Raw genomic sequence first — 18,769 nt, forward strand, 5'->3', positions numbered from 1 at the left:
GTGTAAATTCTCATACTATAAGTTGGGCGAGGATCCCAGCGCTACACGCTGGTCTATAAATGACGCCAACGTAGAGCTCTGTTTATAGAATAGCACTCAGCACTCATTTTTGGCACCCTAATTTGGGTGCCATTTATAGAATCTGGCCCATTCTGTCCACGTAAATGGCTACCTGTTAAGTGTGCACTGGAAGATACACACAAGTTTACAGAAAAAGCACTTTCCTTTCTGAGCACACTACCAGAACCCTTCTCCACACTCTTATCACTTCTCACTTAGACTACTGCAACTTAGAAACATGATGGCAGATAAAGGCCGTATGACCCATCCAGTCTGCCCATCCTCTGTAACCCCTAATTCTTCCTGTTCCTAAGCAATCCCACATGCTTATCCCATGCCTTTTTACATTCTGGAGCAGTCCTTGACTCCACCACCTCCACCGGGAGGCCATTCCACGCCTCCACCACCCTTTCTGTGAAATAATACTTCCTTAGGTTACTCCTAAGCCTATTCCCTCTTAACTTTGTCATATGCCCCCTCATTCCAGAGCTCTCCTTCATTTGGAAAAGGCTCTCTTCCTGTACATAAATGCCCTTGAGATATTTAAATGTTTCTATCATGTCTCCTCTCTCCCTCCTCTCTTCCAGTGTGTACATGTTGAGGTTCATAAGCCTGTCCCTATAATTTTTGCATTCAAGACCGCTTACTAATTTCGTAGCCACCCTCTGGACTGACTCCATCCTGTTTATATCTTTCCGTAGGTGCGGTCTCCAGAACTGCACGCAGTACTCCAAATGAGACCTCACCAGAGACTTATACAACGGCACTATCACCTCCTTTTTCCTGCTGCTCATGCCTTTCTTTATGCACCCAAGCATCCTTCTGGCTTTGGCCGTTGCTTTTTCTACATGTTTGAAAGCTTTAAGGTCATCAGACACAATCACCCCCAAGTCCCGCTCTTCCTTTGCACACTGAAGCACTACACCCCCTATACTGTACTGTTCCCTCGGATTTTTGCAACCCAAGTGCATGACCCTGCATTTTTTGGGATTAAACCTTAGTTGCCAAATATCAGTCCATTCCTCTAGCTTCACTAGGTCCTTCCTCATGTCATTCACACCCTCCAGGGTGTCCACCCTGTTGCAGAGTTTAATATCATCCGCAAAGAGACAAACCTTACCAGACAGCCCTTCCGCAATATCGCTCACAAAGACGTTAAACTTGCTTCTCATAGGTCTCCCACTAAGCTATCTCGTTCCCCTTCAATCTGTTCAAACTTTTGCTGCGTGACATCTTCCGCCAGCATCGCTATGCTCATATTATACCCTCTCCTCATGTCACTTCATTGCCTCCCTATCCATTTCCGTATACCATTCAAACTCCTCTTATTGACTTACAATGCATTCACTCTGCAGCTCGTCAGTAGCTCTCCACTCTTATCTCTCCCTGCACTCCTCCCCGGGAACTCCGTTCACTGGGTAAATCTCTCTTATCTGCACCCTTCTCCTCCACCGCTAACTCCAGACTCCGTTCCTTTTATCTTGCTGCACCATATGCCTGAAATAGACTTCCTGAGCCAATATGTCAAGCTCCATCTCTGGCCGTCTTCCAATCTAGGCTAAAAGCTCACCTTTTTGATGTTCAGTACCCATATTTTATCATTCCCACCTTAATAATTCGTCCTGTTTGTCTGTCCTAATTAGATTGTAAGCTCTTTCAAGCAGGAACTGTCTCTTCATGTCCAGTGTACAGCACTGCATATGTCTAGTAGCACTATAGAAATGATAAGCAGTAGTAGTAGTAGTAAAGAATGAATTACACTCATATTTGTATATTTAAATAAAGCCCATATTTATTTCTCCTCAAATTCTATAAAAGGCTCTAAAAATTTGTGCACGCAAATTTGGGCAGGCGTCCAATTTGCACATGCATCTGTATAAAGAGTCAATTAGCACCGATAATTAAGATATTAAGAAGCCATTATAGGTGCTAATTGGATTTAATTCAAAATTATTGGGCATGGGATCCACAAGTAAATTTTATGCACGGGGCCAAATAGGGGGCGCAGCCATGAGCAGATTGGGGTGTTCCTATTTACACGCATTGCTATAAAGAGGGACTGCACCTGTAAGTGGTCATGTCTAAATGTAGTTGTGGTTCCCAGCGCTAAGCCCTATTCTATAAACAGCGCCTAACTTTAAGTGCCATTTATAGAGTAGTACTTTGAGCTATTTTTTTGGCACTGACATTTTTAGGCACCATTTAAAGAATTCAGTCCTTGGTGTATTTTTCCTGGCATGCTCTGTGATCGTTTAGGCGAATAGTGGATACTTTGCTTATAGTTTAATCCCTCAAGGTTCACACAGGCTGACACAGGGTTTAATCTTCTTTTCTTTAAGGCAAGAAATTTAAGCCTGCCTGCATGGATAATGGTTATGATGTCATTGTGTCCCCAATATTGTATATTTACACACAAAAAAGTGCATAATTCGTGCCACCGACATTTCGCCAGTTGGTGTTTGCAGCTCAGTGTTTTTTTCCTACCAAGGATTTCACAGAAATTCAACAGCCTGGACTTTGAATTTACTCTTTTGTTAAGCTTTTTCGCCATAACATAAGAGATCATCCTGACCCCTGAGGCAGGCCTTTGTGCCGAAACACAGCCGTGTCGGGTTGCTTTTATGAAGTTTATATTAAAGACTTTTTAATATCCTCTTTGAATCTACCTCACTTCTTTGCTTGTTGCTCATGTTCACGTGAGGGTTTTTTTTTCCTCCTTTTTTTGCTTGTCATTGTGTCTCCAAAAGAATTGGGTAACAGGGTGTTAATCCCCCATCCCCCATATTTACCAAGTCTCAATCTCAGACCAAATAAGAAGAAAGAATCATCCTTAACTTCTATGTCTGATCAGATCCTTGGATCTTAGCCTAATCAAGCAGACACAGGATTGATTCATTTTGAATCAATTTCTTTATGATTACAACAATACATATATTACTAAACCAGGACTTTAGTTTACAGTGTCTGCACTGTTTTCCAAGTAAAGGTGCCTCTGCGGACATCTACATGCCAAAACAGTTATCAATCTACTCACTAAGGGCCTTTGCTTGACTATTTTGTCATGCATGAAAAGAGTTTAATTATGCTGGACATATGCAGATATCTATGTGAAGGAGCAACTTAGGTGAAATTCTTCATTCAGCTGGTTTCCATTAATCCACCATAAATTTCCTCAGATTTGGAACTCAGCTAAGGAATAATGTTACCAGACTGCATTCCTTTATTTTTTCAATTAGAATCTTGTTGAAACAATATTTTGATGCACTTATTTTTAACATATTTTGTCACAGTGTAATTCAGAGAATAATAATAATAAACATTAAATGACAGTATATCAAAGCACAATAAACCATAAACTATAAGTGGGTAACTGGCACTTAAGCCCTATTTTATAATAATGCACTTAAATAGCTTAGACCTTAAATGACAGAGAGGCATTTACAGGGTAACAGCATAAGCAGGACAGAGCCAGAGTCAACATTTAAATGTCCAACTTAAGAATACTATAAATCACATGTGTACATTTTTCATTTAGGCACTCATGAGCCATAGAGCTCCTATAAATGCTAGCACCCACATTTAGGCATGCCGATGCAGTGTTAAACAAATATTCTATAAGGTCTCGTGTATAAGTGCCTTATAGAACACGCTCACATTGGTATTCTTATGGTGCCTAAATGATTGCACCCAGTTACAGAATTGCCTCCCATGCATTACTCTGAATGGCAAAAGCCCAAGCACTAGAGATAACGTCAAAATCGTTTCATTTCCTTTGAATTTGTTGCCAGAGAATGTGGTAAAAGCAGTTAGCTTAGCAGGGTTCAAAAAAGGTTTGAATAAATTCCTAAAAAAAAAGTCCATAAGTCATTATTAAGATAGACATGGAAAAATTCACTATGTATTTCTAGAATAAGCAGCATAAAATGTATTGAACTGTTTTGGGATCTTGCCAGGTACTTGTGACCTGGATTGACCACTACTGGAAATGGGATACTGGGCTTGATGGACCTTCAGCCTGTCCCAGTATGGCAATGCTTATGTTCTTATGACCTATGTATGCTATGGAATACATCAAAGACCCAAAACCTCAGATAGCCTTTGTCACTGATGACACCTTTCTACTGTCCTTTAGTAACACTGTAACTAAAAATGTTGCAAAGTCCTTCCTGGCTGTTTGTTCAAATGGTACAGTTGCGAGTGAAAGGTCTTTACACAGAAATAATTAAACCTTGAGCTTAAACAGAAACCAGAACTAGTCAGAAATTATTGCAGTTTGCACTAAACCCTCTCACACTCTAGTAGTCTCTGACATCCTAAAAGTCTAAAAGGTACAGACCTCATCCCGTGGTCAAGTTCTGCAGGATCCCAAGAGACCTGCCTGCCCTGCACAATCAAAACTCTGAGATGGCTGCACTGCCCCCCCAATGGTGAGAATGTGTATGGTTGACTCCCACATATCTTAGGGGGAACATCTGTGGCCCTGTGGTAGCCATATGCAATTTTCAAATCAGTTGAATATGTGCATGTCATCGATATGCTCAACAGATCAAATAAGGGTGTTGCAGACAAATGACAGATGCTAATGTTCTGCAAAACGGCAGGGCTTTTTTTTTTTTCTTGTTTTGAAAACCATTAACACACACCGGTACCTTTAAAAATGTCTCTTACTGTCCCTACATGAAAAGACCTTGGCAATCCTAGCCAAAAGTCAAATCACTTGTTAGAAAACTCAGGTAAATACTAATATTCTGTAAATTTATATACACAAGGGGTACATGAGTACAGGTGCACAGTCATAGAATTGGCCTTCATGCCGTTACGTTGTGCGTTCTCATTGCTGCACCGAAAGCTGTTTTTAACTGTGTTGGGTTCTTACGTTTTAGGCATTCCTTTAAGTTCTCACTTTGCTAATTGTTAGATGATCCCTACCCAATGTTTCTGCCCTGCTCCTGTGGAATTTGTAAAGAACCCCCTAGAGGGTGAGGTGATAATCTGACCCTGGGATACCTTGCCAGCCTGCTGGTGTATATTAGGGTGAAAGCTGACAGGTTAAATAGCATGTCGGCACCTAACCACGGATAATTAGTGGGAGATAACCAGTCATCTCCTGCTAAATATATAGGGTTAGCAGCTACTAACCGGCTATACCACACAACATAGCTGGTTAGGTGCAGATATTCTACGCTTAACTGGCTACATTTAGCAATTAAAATAGGCCACATAAATAGCAGGCCTATCTTTCACCACTAAATATTAACTGGTTATCACTGAATATCAGCTTAACCAGTTAACGTTTTAGCAGTTTAAAAAAATCCAGATATTCAATGCCGATCACCGGAAATGGCCCAAAAGCACTGCCCACTGCCAGCTGAATATCAGGCCTTTGATCTCTGATTTCATATTGCTTCTTTTAATATTTGTTATGTTAAAGCCCAGTGTCCATTATTTGTATTTGGCCGAATAATAATTTTCAATATTTCTATTCGGCCGAATAGTAAAATCTGCTAATCGGTACAGCTCTAATTTGCAGAATAGAGATTAAGCAGGTAAGAAACTCTGGAATTCATTGCTACAGAAGCCTAGCGGGGTTTTAAAAAGATTTTGATGGCTTCCTAAAGGAAAAGTCCATAGACCATTATTAAAATGGACTTGAGGAAAATCCACTGCTTATTTCTAGAATAAGCAGCATAAAATGTATTGTACTTTTTTGGGCTCTTGCCAGGTACTTGTGACCTAGATTGACCACTGTTGGAAACAGGATGCTGGGCTTGATGGACCTTCGGTCTGTTCGGTATGGCAATATTGATGTACTTATGTGCTAGCATTGCATGTACATAACTGTACACATTTACAAATCATGCTAGTATTCTAAACACTTATACAAATATGAAAAAGTCTTCAAGGACATGCCTTTAGCAAGAATGAGGTTTCTTGTTCCGAAAGTGATCATGCCTATGGACTACTTGCCAGTTACGGATTATCTTTAGGGTAAGCATTATGCTCCACTGCTCTTCTTAATCCTAAAGTATTGATGCTTCTCAAACAATAGCCATGAGGAAGACATTCTCACATTTCTATAGATGGGGGAGAACAGTTTGCATGCCTAAATTGATTTTTCAGATCTTTGTTATTTTTTCTTTCCTGGCTCTTCAATTGAAGACGACAATTTTCAAACTCAATTACTGAGTTAAATCAATGGCAAAGTGGGTTGGCTTAACATTTCCCTCCTTTTTCTGGCTAAAATGTAATTTAATTTGAATTATTTCTGTTCTTCATCTGGCAATCCACAGTACAAAATCTTACAGTCAAAGAAGTTTGCAAAGTCTTCAGCAGGACATGTACTATGATGAGGATCCAGGACCAGGATGGCCTGAGACCAATGTTCTAGGCCTAGTGTCCTCTGTCAGCAACTGATACAACCCTGCCAAGTCCTTAATAAGCAGTCACTACTCTCAAGGGCTTCACACGCAGCAGAGCCACACTAAAGCTTTTCAAAATCAAAAGCTTTAATATTTCTTAACAAAACAAAACTCATGGCATCTTCATATCACTGACTTGGGATTCTTTCTACTACTACTAATGATTTCGATAGTGCTATTAGAGGTACACATTACATGCAGGTACTTTCTCTGTCCCTAGAGGGCTCACAATCTAAGTTTTTGTACCTGGGGCAAAGGAGGGTTAAGTGACTTACCCAAGGTCACAAGGAGCTGAAGTAGGAATCGAACCTAGGTTGCCAGGATCAAAGCCTGCTGCACTAACCATTAAACTACTCCTCCACTCAAATCTTTTCTTTCCAATCCATTCCAGGCTACTCCTCCACTCCAATCTTTCCTTTTCAATCTATTCCAGTCCAGGTTTTCCCACACACATTAGGCTACTCCTCCACTCCAATCTTTCTAATCCATTCCAGGTTTTCTCTCTCGCTCTGTCTCTCACACACACACACACACACACACACACATACACATACACCATGCAGCACGTTACTGGTCTTTTCGGGAGCTGTGTATACTAGCAGAGCACAAGTGCCTTATTTCTACACAGGCACTGCGATTGTTTAGCACTGGATCACATTCTATCAACCTACCTTACCTGTATTTTCACTGACATATGCTTACAGGGTTGTTGACCTCTGAAGCAGGCTCACACACTGAAACATGACTGTGCCAGGTCCCAAATGTGTTGAATTTGTGAGTACATTAAAGGTCCTTAAACTTTGGAAATCCTCATTGTCTTTGCCTTACTACTTTGTCGTCATCTACATGTCCCTTAGGCTCTGGATTTTCTCCTCCTTTTGTGCTTTCCAGAATGTGGGACAGGAATGGGCAGGGCAGTCATTTACACACAAAACTTACAGAATGCTGTCAGTCACTGCTGTGTTTACACAACCTTAGATACTCCAGGTCTATGGCTGGTACAACTGCAGACTTATAAATGTAAGATGCACTGGTGCCAGGTTATGTTTGCATTCTATAATGGAGTCTTGGCACCCAGATGTCATTATAGAATAGACTCATACCGTGTGGCATCAGGGCACCTAAAAGGAGATGCCCACTTCTAGAATTGCCCCTCCCCCTCCAAACTTGTTCAACTGTAATTTATCAGTGCTTCCATGAGAGAATAGCAATTATCAGTAAAGGAAAGATTACAACACAATTCACATTTCCAAAGAATCATTAAACGTTTTCTGAGAGACAGACTGCATACCCCACACGGAAACGACAAAAACAGCTTTACCTTCACAGTATCCAGAGGATGTCCTACCATGACACTTGTGATCCCTGTGGATTAAAATAAAGCTGCTAGACAAACCAACTAAAATAGCAATGTTCAGCAATTTACTAGGGAGGTGCACAGCCAAAATAATTCCATCATTTTTGGATTTGTCCAAATTTTTCCTGATTTTCCTGTGGGATTTTTTTTTGGGGGGTGGGGTTGATTTCACACATTCACTTCAATAACTTTTTGTACGCTGATTAGAATGTGCAAATTGATTATATATGCATTAATTCAAAAGTTTTTGTGCATACATTTGATTTTTTTTTTTTGGGGGGGGGGGGAAATATCTTTATTGGGAGCAAAAGCATTATAAAAAGAAACAACATTCTCAAAAGGTTGCATGCAGTGAGGTTACAGCCAATTGTGCTCTGGTTGTTGTTTTGTTGTTCATGTACTCCTCTTAAAATTGATTGATTTTTTTTAAGGTGCCTGAATGAATCCAAGACATTTTAATGAATGCATATGCCTATAATTTACTTCAAGGAACAAATATATTACTACTTGTTTAGCACATGCAAATGTTTAGTATAATACATAAGTAGGGCTTCCATTCTTAGGTGTTTATCTGTATTATTCACCAGCTAATTAGGCATTCTTTGAGGCTACAGAATAGCAGGGTCTATCCATGTTTCCAGCCTCTGGTTTTATTGGCTGGGCACTTGTACGTTTATGTTGCTTAGGATTCGTCGGTGCAGAAAAGGCACAGAAATTGAGTGGAGGGTTCAAGACAAGTCAGGGGAGGGATGAGAGAGTGCTAGAGGAAATGGTATTTCCCAGTGTTTATTTACTAAACACATATTTATTTATTTATTGATTGATTGATTGCATTGGCATTGTTTTATTGGTGTTTATCAGTTAAAACCTAAAATCAAGAAGCCTTGTATGTCACTTTTAGAATACAGAAACCTAATAGAGACAAGAACTATACTGCACATAATGTCTACAGTGCATATTACAGCACCAACTGTAACTAAATAGTAACTCAACAAAACAAAGAGAGATAAGCAGTTACAATTTTTGCATTCCACAGTGCCTCATTCTTTCTTTCTGTACTATCACTTACCCCCTATCCAACCAGCTACAAAATCATCCAGTTGAAAACTGCTCATACTGTATTTCCAAGCTATAAATTCCTTTCCGTCTTTCTTGCAAGACGCCAGATGGCATTCAGCTTCTTTCACAGGGCATGTCTGGCATCGGATTAATGTCCCAGAACCTCCAATCTTCCAGTGAGCTGCCGCTGAATTCTTTTGTAAAGTTTCTGTTTTCTTACTTGCCTGCTTTTAACCTCTGCAACTTCGAGCCTAGGCGAGAGCCTCCAAACTTGGTGTGACATCATTTCAGATCTTCTTAAAGGCACAGTACGCAGAAACTTCCCTCTGTGCTCTGCTCAGTCATAGCCTCAAAAACCCTTTCTTGGAACTACATTTAACCAATCAGGTTTTCTGAATAGTTATGACTCTGCATAAAATATATTTGCAAACAAAGAGCCTCTAAAGACTGCAAATGCATTCATTGTGGATATCCTGATACCACACCTGTTTCCCCCAGAAGTAGGTTGGGATCCAGAGGCATAAACAGTGTTATAAGGCAGGACATGCATTGGCCAATTGCAATGATTTGGTAAAGCTGCAATGGCCTGTCATTTGATATGTTTAATGTTTCAAACCTGACATGAACATGTTAGTTTCATTACAACACAAGGAAAGTGATATTGAAACTCACTTGGGTTGCTAGAGGCAACACCCATCACAGGAGTGCCTTTACAAAATTCCAGTCCAGATATGCATATGAACAGACATTTTAACTGTAATACAGCCAAAGATGATCTTTTGAAAGGGGGTGTTTGGTTTGGGATGAGGAGAGTACAGGCAACAATGTTGCGTTCAGCTCCAACATTCAGTTATTAATGCAGTGGTTCCCAAACCTGGTCCTGGAGGCACCCCAGCCAGTCAGGTTTTCAGGATACCCACAATGAATATTCACTGTATTAATGAACCACTGTATTAACGTATAATTTATGCATATTAGTTGTAATAGGTGTATAGCAGATAGAAATGGAAAAGAAATGTGTAGATATTCAGAAGTGGTACTATGTTTTTTTTTGCCACTGAAAATCTGTATAATTTTAAATGAATTCCTGATAGGCATGTGCATTTGTTACTGCTCTTTTAGATCATTACGTGCCTTAAAAATTTTGGAGGTCAATATTCATGGCTTTGTGTTTTTTAGATGCCACAAAAAAATGGCTACAGAGTATGTTTGCCAACAGAACAGGTAGATGACAAGATGGCTGCTCAAACATGCCTCAGTCTCATCCCAAGTCCCTAAACTGAATGACTTTGCCACACTGAGGTAGGAGCATCCCACACCCTCGGGAGAGGCTAATTCCCAGTTCTTTCTTCCCACAGAGAGACAACGTTGCAAATTGGTCCAAGGAAAATTCCCCCCCCCCCTTCAGTAGGAAGTAGAGAGAAGGAGGAGTTTCCTTCCTAACCCACATGTAGTTCTTATTCCTGAAGAAAAGGAGAAGTAGATCTTTCTTTGCCTCTGCACGTTCCCAACATGGAGTCTTAATGGAACCCCTCAGATCAAAATGTGGCTCCTGGGTTATAAGAAAGAGAGAGGTAAAGTACAAGTAGAATGCAAGTACCAAGCCATGAGTGACTTGTGGGACCTACTTCTTGCATGATGGCTTCTTGGCCAACTGTTGGTGGGGTGTTTTGTCATTGCTTTCCCCAGTCATCTCGGTTTCTATTTGGTGTCTGTTTTTGGTTTCCATTTGGTGTCTGTTTTACACAATTATTAGTAGGTTGTGCCCTGTAACTCATTTTATTTCATTTTGATTTTTAGTATATTGTTTCTTGTGTTAGGCCATCTCTAGTCATTTGTCTTTTACTTAGGCGTGCTGACGTTTTTGGCATGCGTTAAAACTACACACGCGCTAAACACTAAAGATGTCAATGTATTCCTAGGGGCATCATTAGCATTTAGTGCGTGCCTATTTTTAACCCGTGCTAAAAACACCAGTGCGCTTAAGTAAAAGACCCCCATAGTTTTTAGAGTTTGATTGGTTGTTCCATCTCCCAATTTTTACTAGTGCTCTATATTTGAATGGTTTATATATCTTATATATTTTATATATCTTATATATTTTATTGTTGTTTTGTTTTTTTATTAAGAACCCCTGACAAAGGCAATGATAGTCCCCTCTATATAAGTACCAAACTGTGAACAATTTATGGAAGCTGCCACTTACATGAGTCTCTTGCCAGATTATTGGAGGAGTAGCAGACTGAGAACTACTAGGAAGTAGTGGACTGAGAACCTGGCAAAAAGGGTTCAATTCCCACTATAGCTCCTTGTCACTTAACCCTCAATGGCCCCAGAGGCAAAAATCCTAGATTGTGAGTTCACTAGGGACAGAGAAAGTATCTGCATATAATAAATGTAAACTGCTTTGGTTGTACCATAGAAAAGCAATTTTTATTTATTTATTAGGATTTATTAACCACCTTTATGAAGAGATTCACCCAAGGCGGTGTACAGCAGGTACAGATTAACAGAAAACTTACAATTTTGTTAACAGCATAAGAATACTAAATTGACCAAATATAAACATGAATACAATAAGGGGCCCTTTTACTAAGCCGTATAAGTGTCTACACACATCCAACGCGCGCCAAAATGGAGTTACCACCTGACTATCGCATGGCTCTTGCAGTAATTTCATTTTTGGCACACGTCCAATATGTGCATCTGAAAAATCTTTTTTATTTTCGGGCACGTGTAACGGACTCATGCCAAGTGGCATTTGATGCACGTAGGTCATTACCGCCCAGATTCTTTACCGCTAGGTCAATGGCTGACGGTAAGGTCTCAGACCCAAAATGGATGTGCGGCAATTTTGATTTTGCCAAACATCCAATTTTGGCCAAAAAAAAAAAAAAGAGGCCCTTTTCACAGGTGCACTAAAAACTGGATCAAAGTGCGCCCAAAACCTGCATCTACACTACTGCAAGCCATTTTTCAGTGCACCTTATTAAAAGGATCCCTCAATGAGGTAAACTTGAGAACAGCAAACTAAAACCTAATAATAGGACTACCATGAAACAATATCAAAAATATACACATTTAACAGCACTGAAATTCAAAAAACAGAGCTATAATGCAATATCAGCATAAGACTAATGAATCATCTAATAAGCAGGCATTAGAACATTCAAGTAACATACATATGATGCTAATGATTTTCTACAATACGGCTTACCATATAGCTGAGGGGCCAAGTGCAGATACGTAGAGGGGGACAAGATGGGTGGTACAGATGTCTTTGTCATAAAGCATATGGGTCAGACTTACAGATCTCAGTATGTATATGTGAGGGAGTGGATGGTATAGTGAAGAGCACTCTCTGGCTGACAGTGCAGTTCAACCACCTTACAGCAGGTGGTGCTAGTCTGCTGAGGTGGAGGCTAAGTCAGAGGAATGGGGCTCAGACTAGGCTGTACTTAAATGCCCTGAGATTGAACATATCAGAGAGGCCCTGCCTTCAGAGGAGTGCAAGGGTGTGGCAAGCAGGACTGTAGTACCCAGGGGCATAGCTAGGTGGGGCCATGGGGGCATGGGCCTCCCACAGATTTAGCCCTGGCCCCCTCTACTTTTGACCCCCCCCCCCTGCCACTTTCGCTCCCCCTCCGCTGCTTTTGAACCCCCTCCCGCCGCTGCCGACCCACCCCACTGCCGCCTGGTACCTTTGATGGCTGGGGTCCCCAACTCCTGCCAGCCTTAGTGTTCTTCAGCGCCGGTCTCCGGCGCGTTCACTGGTCTGTGCTGTGAGTCCTGACTGACGTCCTGCATGCACGTCCTGCACATCAACTGTGCAGGACGTCAGTCAGGACTCACAGCACAGATCAACAAACACACCGGAGACTAGCGCTGAAGAAGACTAACACAGCTGGCAGGGGTTGGAGACTCCCAGCAGCAAAGTACCTGGCGGCGGTGGGGGAGGGTTGGCGGTGGTGGGGGTGTCTGAAAGTGGCGGGGGAGGGTCGGCGGCAGGGGGGGGCTAAAATGTGCCCCCCATCTTGGGCTCTGGACCCCCCTTCCGCTGAGTTCTGGCTACGCCCATGGTAGTACCTGGGAAAAAGAGTGGCTTTAGCAGAGAGTGCTACCCCATAAGTGACAGAGCAGAAGAGGATTAAGGTAGGACAAGTTTGTCTTGCAACCTGGTACACAGTATGATTTGGGAACTCAGGGCCAAGCGGTGCCCAGTGTGGACATTGAGACTGGAACAGTGGGAATTCTAGGAAGAGACAAGGTAGTTGGGTTGCCTGGTAGAGAGGTGACCAAGCATGTGCCGTGGGCCTACAGAGCAGGCCACGGGAGAGAGCTTGTGACTGTAAAAAGTGACTTTGTAAGTTTATTCATCTCTGATCTGTGGGAAGAACAGGTTACACCAGTGGTTTCCAATACTGGTCCTGGAGGCACCCCAGCCAGTCAGGTTTTCAGGATAACCACAATGAAAATTCATGAGAGAGATCTGCATGCAGTGGAGGCAGTGCATGCAAATATCCCTCATGAATATTCAGAATATTCATTGTGGATATCCTGAAAACCTGACTGGCTGGGGTGCCCTCAGGACCTGGTTTGGGAACCACTGGGTTACACACTTCTCTGCATATCCTACATAATAAAAAGCACCCTCAACGTTCTGAAGCTGACTCCGTGGCTTCAGTGAAGGGTTTATAACATCCGAAGCTCAGGCTCCATCTCTGTCTGCTCCGCCCTCGCGTCAAAACGTTATGACATCGAGGGCGGGTAATGAGTTATACCGGCATTAAAGAATTGCGCTCGCCCAACTCGCGTGCACACAGGCCCGCGCCTTCAACTCCACTCGCGTGACAACACCAAGCGCCTGTGTCTTGCTGCAAAAAAAGTGCAAATCCGCCCCAGGTGCCATCCAGGCTAGGAACGCCACTGAATGAAAGCACAGGGGATGAAAGTGAAAAGGGGACAGACTCAGGAAATACTTCTGCACGGAAAAGGTGGTGAATTTGTGGAATAGCCTCCAGTGGAGATGGTGGTGACAAAAACTATAACTGAATTCAAGAAAGCTTAGTGCAAGTACATAGGATCTGTAAGGGTGAGGAAAGGATAGTAGATAGCATGGATGGGCAGACTGGATAGGCCCTATGGTCTTTTTCAAATCCATGAGTGTAATGGTTTTCTATTACCTTCCCCAGTCATCTGGGTTATGATTACCCACAAAGCTGTAATTCTAACAGCCGTTTGGATCATAAAATCTGCATCACCTTATCTCAACTTGGCGGTATTAGGCTACCATAATGCATTTTAATTTCTTTATCAGCTCCAGATTTAGTCACTGCATTTATATCAGTGGCAAAGGGGATAGCTGATACTATCTTTGCATCTGGAAAGAGGTTTTAAAAATTGCAAGTAAAACTAAGTGCCATTGTCAACTGATACCTAACATGGGTGCAGGTAAAGTCAGGGGACTAACAGAGTTCAGTGACCAGCCTGAACTACACTGTGGTTAATAATTGTCTCGGTAAATGTGAATTGTTTACTGGCTGTGATTCCTTTTATAGCCCCAGCTTAAGAATTATCCAGTGATGATGGTCTGCACAAGCTTGTTGAGATCCATTGCTCCCTTTTAAAGATGTTAGCAGAACACTTCCCTTAAGAAATACAAAATAACTTTCAGTTCCAACTTGTTCCCTGGTAATTAATGCCATATGAAAAACGAATAGCTGGCATTACTTGTTCCCCTTCTTAGAGGGCCCTTCAACAGCTGAAGCTCATGTTTGGGTTCTATAAATATCTGCTGGATGCTTTTAATTGAACAATCCAAATTAACCACAATGTCCAAGAAGATCAAAGTTTATTCTTCCAAAAGGATGTGCTGACACACAAAAAAACCCCAAAACAACACAGGCCATGTTTCAACATATAAAGCCTTCATCAGGGGTTCTTAATAAAAAAATAAAATAACAATAAAATAAAATAAAATATATAAGATACAAAAAACATTCAAATATAAGTACATAAGTAATGCCACACTGGGAAAAGACCAAGGGTCCATCGAGCCCAGCATCCTATCCACGACAGCAGCCAATCCAGGCCAAGGGCACCTGGCAAGCTTCCCAAACGTACAAACATTCTATACATGTTGTTCCTGGAATTGTGGGTTTTTCCCAAGTCCATTTAGTAGCGGTTTATGGACTTGTCCTTTAGGAAACCGTCTAACCCATTTTTAAACTCTGCCAAGCTAACCGCCTTCACCACGTTCTCTGGCAACGAATTCCAGAGTTTAATTACATGTTGGGTGAAGAAAAATTTTCTCCAATTTGTTTTAAATTTACTACACTGTAGTTTCATCGCATGACCCCTAGTCCTAGTATTTTTGGAAAGTGTGAACAGACGCTTCACATCCACCTGTTCCACTAGAACACTACTAAAAACTGGGAGATGGAACAACCAATCAAATGCTAAAAGCTATGGGGGTCTTTTACTTTGGCGTGCTGGTGTTTTTAGCGTGGGTTAAAAATAGGCGCGTGAAAAACGCTAATGACGCCCCTAGGAATACATTGGCATCTTCAGCGTTTAGCACACACCTGTTTTTAAAGTGTTGTGAATTGAGGGGTCCCGAGCCCCCCCCCCAAGAAGGCTGGGGTGACCTTAAATCTGACTCCATCTCTAAATAGCACTAGTACTGGGGTAATCAAGGAGTTATGTAGTTCTAAAAGGAATTGCCACTAAGGGAGACGTTAGGTCTAAGGAAAAGATACCAGCCTTATGACAAACTGGATTTAGATTACAAGTTATATAATGCAGAGAGAGATAGCCTGATACAGCAAAAGCATTTACACTTACAGCCTTTCATCATTAAGTGAAGCCCACAAATCATCATTTGGAATGAGGAGTTTATTTGCCAAGGTATAAGTCAAATCAGTGATTGACAACAGGCACGTACAATCAATTAATTATAGGAATATAATAAGCTGCAAACAGGTATTAATTAGTTCCTAATCTTTTATAATTTCTTACCAATTAGAGGTTTTACAAGGGAAAGCAATTAGGTAATTTGCCAATTCTGCTGGACACATTGGTTTCCCTTGGAGAGAGAGAGTGCCAACCCTTCTCTCTCTAACTTAAACCAGGAAATACCCTGATTTTTATAGGTGCCCTCAGGATATGGATAATATGACAGTAGATATACCTGATTGGATCTATGCTAATGTCATGGTTGTCACTGATTGGCTCATGCTAATGAGTAGCTTCTATCTTGCTAACATGGTTTTGTCTTTAGTTCGCTTGACCACAAATCTTAAGCAAGACCCTGCATCCAGCTGCACCTGGCATGACTCACTCATTTCTCAACTTGTTTTTCTAACTTACATTAGAGAAAATTCCACTTTGTAACAGATACGGGCTTCCATTTTGTGCTGAAATCCTCCATTTTGTTTCCATATCTATTGACCTAACTTTTAGGCCTCAATCCGGGCTACAAACTAGGCCATACTTTTCCAGTAAGCTCCCAGTTATGCCAGCCATCAGATTTCTGACTCGGCCAAGGTCTGTAACAGCCTGAGCTCTATGACTGGGCCCTCCACCATTCCAGTGGGGGGGTCTCTGGCTGTACCATAATTATACAAAAGCATGCTAAAAACATCAGCGCTCCTAAGTAAAAGATAAATTACTAGAGATGGCCTAACACAAGAAACAATATACTAAAAATCAAAATGAAATAAAATGAGAATTACAGCACAATCTACTAATAATGGTGTAAAACAGATACCAAATAGAAACAGATACCAGAATTATTACATATTGCATACCTTATAAGGCAGCAAAATAAAATGTAAATGGTTGTCATGATCAAAACGCCAATAAGACTACTGTAAAAGAACACAAAGAAAATTGAAAATGAATTAAAAGAAAATATATATATGTATGAGATAAAAAAATGTCAAAGAATTAGTGTATGTGAAGCTAAAAAACAAACCAATAAAATCTGCCATAAAGACAGGCACTCTACTAATTAAAAATCAGAAACACAGAAGTGATGAAGTGTTATCGCTAGTATAAAAAGACGAACTCAAGGATAAGAACAAAAAAGAAACCTAGTGTCAAAAAAATGTGCTCAAAAAAAGGTGACATGATAACCAAACTATCCAGTAAATAATATCTGTCCATCATGGTATATGACTAAACATCGTGTTATATTAAACCATGCTAAGCCCGCACAGACCCATCTATGGCTACACCCCTGTGTTTATGAAAGTGTGTTAAGTTTTTGCACTTACCACACATTAACAGGAAAAAATAATGTGTAATCAGTGCAAAGACTGTGCACTAACTCATGGTGTGGTCGGCAAATTCCCTACAATTTGTACACAGGGCACACACTGCACTGCCTGCCACTAGGGTTCAGAGCCACCATTTTGAATCTAGGACAACTATGGAAGGAGCATTCAGGGATCATTCCCGCCTTGAGACTATGCTACCGGGAAATTACCAGGTAAGTGCTGGGGTGGGGATTCAGATAGTGGGAGCAGGTTGGGTAATGCTCGTGGGGTGGTTTGAGTTCTGATTAGAGGGGGTCTAATGATGCTCTGAGGGGAGGTACTGGATCATAATCAAGGTAGGTGATGCTCTTGGGAGAGTTGGGTTATGACTGGGGGATGGGTGCTACTTTTGAGGGGCATTCAGGTTATGATACCCTCGCAGGATTAGTGTTCTGATTGAAGGATTGCAGGTGACTGAAGGTTTTTTGTGAAGCAGCCACAGTTAAAGGGTTATCCATATAGGGCTAGATTCTATATATGGCACCTGAAAATTCCAATTGGGAAAACATATGCATAGGTGTATTCTCTAAAGTATGCCTAAATTTTATAGAATAGGCTTAAATTTCTGTGCCTCACCTCCACGGATAAATCCACTGAATAATGACTTCTCAAGAGAAGTTTGAGCTGCAATAATCAGAGTTACCATGAGGTGGCGCTGCTAGCTCACATTATTTTTGTGAAGATCACATCAACATAACAAAATCACAGATTGAACCTAGACAGTGGCAAGTAGTTAAAGTGAGGATCTGATTCACTAAGGATTTTCTCCTATGCTGTATGTTCAGAAAAAAAGCTTTGAAATTTGAGTTAATTTTGTTCCTGCCAGTAAGCTGAAGCTTACTCTCTCTCTCAATGAGAAGGCATATCTGAGGTGTGTTGAGATCAGAAGAGGACAATAAAAATACATCCAGCTAGTGTTACTAACATGCACCACCCCATTATTGCATGCTAACACATCAACAGCCATTATTTTACCATAGACTCCTTTTTCTGCACTTCCAAAATCCTTAAAAATTATGAACAAGTACTTGAACTTCCGAAAACATCTCAAAATGTTCTTTTTCAAAAGGTTCTTCTTTGAAGACTCAGGGGAACTCCAAACCAGACCTGTTACTCAGATAAATCCTCCTTAACTTGATTCTAATCTGTACTCCACCTCTCTTTCCTATCACCGACACAGATCATCTCATCAAATGTAACTACTCTATTTGGTTTGCAAGCCATATTGAAACAATGTCAATTAGAAAATATAGGATATAAATGCTGAAATAAATAAATAACCTAGTTTATTTATTTATTTGTTACATTTGTACCCCGCGCTTTCCCACTCAAGGCAGGTTCAATGCGGTTTACATAGTAATAGGGGTTATAAGGTATAGCAGAGAGAGTACAAGCTGTGGTATAACAGAATAATGATGGAGATATGCAGATAGGTGGGATGGGCAAGTAAGAAAGGGGTAGGAGAGCAGGAGGGGGAAGGTTGAAATGAGCAAGGGATAATGGGGTGGGAGTTGCATCAGGCATTAACAGTATCAGCATTCATTAGTGTGGCAACA

The 18,769-nt window shown here is 41.1% G+C and overlaps 1 protein-coding gene across 2 annotated transcripts in view; it reads right to left on the minus strand.

The window, feature by feature from the left end:
- The window catches only part of SLC25A48 (solute carrier family 25 member 48), a 30,574-nt gene extending 21,179 nt beyond the window's left edge, over nucleotides 1–9,395 (minus strand). Inside the window, exons 1-2 of one of the 2 annotated variants that reach the window (XM_030212877.1) lie at nucleotides 8,906–9,395; nucleotides 7,801–7,844 (exon numbers count right to left, since the gene is read on the minus strand). In XM_030212877.1, the coding sequence (XP_030068737.1) occupies nucleotides 7,801–7,844; nucleotides 8,906–8,951 (90 nt within the window). In that variant the 5' untranslated portion in view covers nucleotides 8,952–9,395. The remainder of the gene's footprint in view (nucleotides 1–7,800; nucleotides 7,845–8,905) is intronic. The other variant, XM_030212876.1, reaches the window with a different exon arrangement.
- Nucleotides 9,396–18,769: the final 9,374 nt, after the last annotated feature.

This window comes from Microcaecilia unicolor, chromosome 8, assembly GCF_901765095.1.
Source record: "Microcaecilia unicolor chromosome 8, aMicUni1.1, whole genome shotgun sequence".
Taxonomy (NCBI): Eukaryota; Metazoa; Chordata; class Amphibia; order Gymnophiona; family Siphonopidae; genus Microcaecilia; species Microcaecilia unicolor.